Source organism: Melozone crissalis, unplaced genomic scaffold (genome assembly GCF_028551555.1).
Source record: "Melozone crissalis strain CALT ecotype California unplaced genomic scaffold, PUWL_Pcris_2 ptg000006l_1, whole genome shotgun sequence".
In the NCBI taxonomy this organism is placed as follows: domain Eukaryota; kingdom Metazoa; phylum Chordata; class Aves; order Passeriformes; family Passerellidae; genus Melozone; species Melozone crissalis.
In genome coordinates this window covers 37,307,757-37,312,407 of record NW_026535784.1, presented here as the reverse complement: position 1 = coordinate 37,312,407, position 4,651 = coordinate 37,307,757, and the positions used below count along the sequence as shown (strand labels likewise).

General features: G+C 51.1%; 1 protein-coding gene across 1 annotated transcript; it reads right to left on the bottom strand.

The window, feature by feature from the left end:
- Positions 1 to 541: 541 nt before the first annotated feature.
- Positions 542 to 4,238, bottom strand: SFRP2 (secreted frizzled related protein 2). The gene is made up of 3 exons (XM_054295521.1): positions 3,667 to 4,238; positions 2,956 to 3,036; positions 542 to 1,552 (listed from the first exon to the last, which is right to left on the bottom strand). Exons 1-3 carry the CDS (start codon positions 4,157 to 4,159, stop codon positions 1,248 to 1,250), a joined length of 879 nt encoding a protein of 292 aa, XP_054151496.1. The 5' UTR covers positions 4,160 to 4,238; the 3' UTR covers positions 542 to 1,247.
- Between the last annotated feature and the right edge of the window lie 413 nt (positions 4,239 to 4,651).

Genomic DNA, 4,651 nt, shown 5'->3' with positions numbered 1-4,651 from the left:
AATGCTGAAAAACATTCATTTAGTTACACTATTAGGTATCTTTTATTTTCTTTCTCAATAAGTATAGTGAGTGTACATACACACAAAAAAATGCCTTGCTCTACCATTATTCTGAATTGCAAGTAGCAAATGACATTTTCCTCCTTAATATGTCTTTTTCAAGGAATGGAAAGATGGATTTAATTTTTAAGACTGTGGTCTCATTGCAGTTCCATGTCAGGAAAGTCCTCTGAGAAGATGAGAAAATGCAGGCAGCCGAACAAAGGAGCCACAGAAAAGAAGCCTCATCTCCAAGAGCTCAACAGACACATACTGAAATGAGCTGACTGAACCTCAGTCCTGTGTCTTTTGGGCTCATCTTTGGGGAAATGAGGTCCGCTACAGATTTTCTGATTGCAGAACTAGAGGCTTCCTTGTGCTTTTCTACTGGTCATTTAGGGTGGAATGACAAATTCTGCTTTGCCATGACAAAGTCCAGTTGGACATCTTCCTCCCAGTTCTCCCAAAATGGATTAGAGTGAATACAGACAGAGACAATAAGTAAACTATGATGTAAAGTTTATATACAAGAATATAACATTTATCTGGAGTATTTACAAGGTTAATTAAAGCAATATTTTACAACTCTTTCAGATTAACAACTAGGTATATTACAGTTAGGCTACAGATGGTTTAATTTGCAAAACAATTAAAAAAAAACAAGGTGGATTCAGATCAACCAGCTCCAAAACTTGTACTTCTTTTTTTTTTTCTGAGAGAGGGCTCAGACTTGTGGAAAATAAGAAGTGAGAATGGTTAATACACTCTTACTGGTGCCTATGTATCACATGCAAGAGTCGTGAGGTGACCTTTCCAGCGCTGGCGCGGGTGGGAGCCGTGTCAGCTCCGCGGTGCCAGCCCTGCCGTGCCACCACAAACATGCACGCACACAGAGAAGCAGCAAGATAAATGAACCAGCATTACCAAAACCAAGAGGGAAAGACCTCAGAGCAAAGTCACATTTGCAACCATAAAAAAACCCCCAAGCTTTAAGCGAGATACTTTAATGCTTCCCAAAAATAGTCATTATTTTTTTTTTATTACATTTTAACCTATGTACAAAAACTGAGGGGTTCTTCCCCTCTCGGGCAGCTGTGCCTTGTGCCCACGGCATCTGGAGGCTCACAGGGGCCAAAGCAGGAAGGAGCTGGAGGCCCAGAGAGCTTGGGACAGGGCTGGCTGCTGGAGGACAGCCAGAGCCGAAGCCACTAACACTGCAGTTTGCGGATGCTGCGGGAGAAGCGCTTGAAAGCCCGCTGCCCCTTCTGCCACCGCTTCAGCGAGGTGATCACCAGTTCCCCAGCCTGCTTCTGCCCCATCACCAAGTAGGGGACGTTGATGTCGTTCATCTCATCGCAGGTACACTGGAGGCCACCTTTGAGCCAGAGCACTATCTTCCTCAGATCTCTTTCTGTCAGCCCATTCAGCTTGTAGATGGTTTTGCTCTTTGTTTCAGGGGTGATCTTGGTATCCCCATTGATGTAGGCAATCTCCTTCACTTTTATCTTCAAGGCTAATAGAGCGAGGGGAGGGGGAAGTGGGGAGAGGGAGAGAGATTGAGAGGTTTTTTTCCCATTAGTGCACATAAAGAGGACCTGGGGAGGGAGGTGCTCTATTGCTAATTAAACTGTCAGGGCTGACAGAAGAGGCAGCAGGTGGCTCCATTTCTAAAGCCACAAAGGGCATGCAAGTCATTTCGGTTTGAATCAACCTTAGGGTTGAGGTTTTTTGGATTTCTTTTCTCCTCTTTCCCCTCCCCCTCTTTCCCCTTCCTTTCTAAATTAATATTTTTTCCAGCTTTTCTCCTGTTTGCAGCAGAGAGAGGGCAGGTTTGCTACTCTAAGCAGAGCACTGTTTTGTTTTTTTTCGCTGGAAGACGGCAGCTTTCCTGAAAGTAGCGTTTGAAGGGGAGGCGGGGAAGCAAGTACCTAGACCTAATCTGAAACCTGATCTCTACTGCAGCTCAAAACTTCTACACTTAATTTATTAGGCTGGAGAGGATTTTAGGCAAACCTGTAAGGAAATGATATTTCACATGCATTGTTTTTTCGAAAGAATAGATCCCATGGAGGGCAAATTGGTCCAACAGCTGCATTCGATTTGGTAAAATAACTAGGAGGGGGTTACAGGGCTCTGTAAGAAGCTGTGGGGCATGTTTAGTTTTAGGAGGATTTATCTGAGTGCAATTTGCCAGGCCAAAACTATTGATTGTTTTAGCAATTATGTCCCACAATCTTAGTTTCAGGGTTTGGGTGGGTTTTTGTTTGCGTTTTTTAAAGAAAGACTTTTGAATTATTGTAGATACTTATACTACAAATCTGTTTCCAGGTATTAAACACTAACCTATTGTAAAAGGATTCCCCTCCTTATTCCCTTTTGCTCTTGAAATGCTAATGTGTGGATAATGTGTCCTTCAGTTGTCTGTGTTGAAGGGGCTTTCTTGTCCTCCTCTAACCCCAGATCTTCCCATTAAGTTTATATCCCCAATTGTCTGTGCATTACCTTCTCTGTCAAATGATATATAGAGCTTCATTCTTAATCTGCAGAGAGAGTCTTTCTTACGATACACTGAGATTGGTCATGCAGCTCTGTCTCAAACATCTAAATGAAGCTTTGCTCTACTTCTCCCCAGGCAATAGTCTGCATGAAAGATTCTCTTTTTTTTTTTTTTTTCTCATTTTACTTTCTAGTGGGTTTGCCAGCAACATCCACATAAAAGAGCACTACTTCAAAACAGTAAACAGAAAGGAATGATAAAAAGGGCTACTTTTTACTCCAAGGTGGAATTCTGTGTTTCGTGACCCGACGGTCAAAGCCCTGCCTTTATTCAGGCACATCTCTGACTGACTCCACTGGGAGCTGTACCTGATCCTCGGTTCTCAAGTTTCAAGCGAGAGGATCTCTGCTTCCACTTACCAAAGTCGTTTTTGCAGAGGTTTTCCACGATGTCATTATCATCTTCATTTTTGTTTTTGCAGGCATCACAGACCTTGGGTGCTGCAAATGCAAGCATACAGTCCCCGTCAGACCCGGGGAGAAAGGAACAGCAGGTGGCGTTGGGAACCCTTTGGGAACCGCCAGCTTTCCATCCCTTCACCCCAGCGCCCGCTCCTTCTCCCCCCGGCCCCGGAGCTGCCCGAGCACTTTGTGCCGCCTTATCCTGCGGCAGACCCGCTACAGGGGTCACGGTGGGCTTTTAAGGTCACGCCTCCACCAAAAGTTTTTGTTTTAGCGGGTAAAAAAGTACAAGGGGAGTGGGGAGGGAGGTCGGAACACGACACAGAGCCCCCCAGCTCCGCGCTACAGCGATGACTGTCGTTCAAGGCGATCGGCCTTCTGGATGCCGCGCGGCTCCAGCGCCGATCCCAGACCTTTCCTGTGAGGATGGAGACGGGCGCAGGCCGATGACAGCTCCCCGACGGTGCCTGCGGTTTCCCCGGGCCCCTTGGAAAAGCCTCCCTGAGCCTGGTCTGCGGCCACCTCCCCGCTCCCCCCGTCCCGGAGCCCCGGGGCTGAAGGCAGACGCCTTCCTTCCCCCGCCGAGAGCCGCGGAGGGGCCCCGCTGTCGGGGCGCCCCGTCGGGGTAGGTGCTGCCGCTCCGGGGGCGACCCGGCCGCTCCCTCTTACCCTCCCTGGTGACGGGCAGGATGTGGTCGCTGCTGGCCAGCGGGATGCACAGGTCGTTGTCCTTGGGGAAGCGGCTGCAGTCCAGCATGTCGGGCCAGGGGAAGCCGAAAGCGGACATCACCGGGGCGCAGCTCTCCTTCACCTCCTCGCACAGCGAGTGGCAGGGCTGGATGATCTCGTCCAGGTCGTCGATGCAGACGGGGGCAAAGAGGGAGCAGAGGAACTTCCTGGTGTCGGGGTGGCACTGCTTCTGCACCAGAGGGATCCAGGTGGACGCCTGCTCCAGCACCTCCTGCACCGTCTCATGGCCCAGCAGGTTGGGCAGCCGCATGCTCTGGTACTCGATGCCCCGGCACAGCAGCATCGGGGCGGGGATGGGCTTGCAGTTGGAGCGCTTGTAGGAGAAGTCGGGCTCCCCGAAGGGGAAGAGCCCGGCGGCCGAGCCCATGCACTGGGACGCCAGCAGGAGCAGGGCGCAGAGGCGGCGCTGCATTTTGGGGCGCGGAGGAGGCGGAGGGGGGGCTGGCGAAAGGCTCGGGGGGCCGGGGTGACGGGGCGGGCGGCGCGACGCTACCTCAGCCGCAGGCAGCGTCCCCCAGCCCGGGCTCCTGCTGCCAGGCGGGGACGGAGAGTCTGAGCGAGATGCTGGGGCAAACGGGAGTTTTCTGGATTTTTTTGTATGCAAATAGCAGGGGGAGCGGGGGCTGGGAGGAGCCTGGTGACAGCCATCCAGAAAGGATTGGTCACTACTTTCTCGGTCTGCTTTTGCTCAGGGGGATTGTCTTTTGGCAGGAAATCTTTGGAAGGAACATTACCGTGCGAGCACGGAGAAGGAGGGAAAGATCCCGGCGAACAAAGAGCCCCGGGGAGCTCCTATGCCGGGTAGGGGCCGCGGGGAGCTGGAGGTGAGCTCTGCCTCTGGCACAGCTGCTGCGGAGCCGCCGCGCTCCCCCGGCACCCCCTGTCCGCCTTTGGAGCTCTCGCT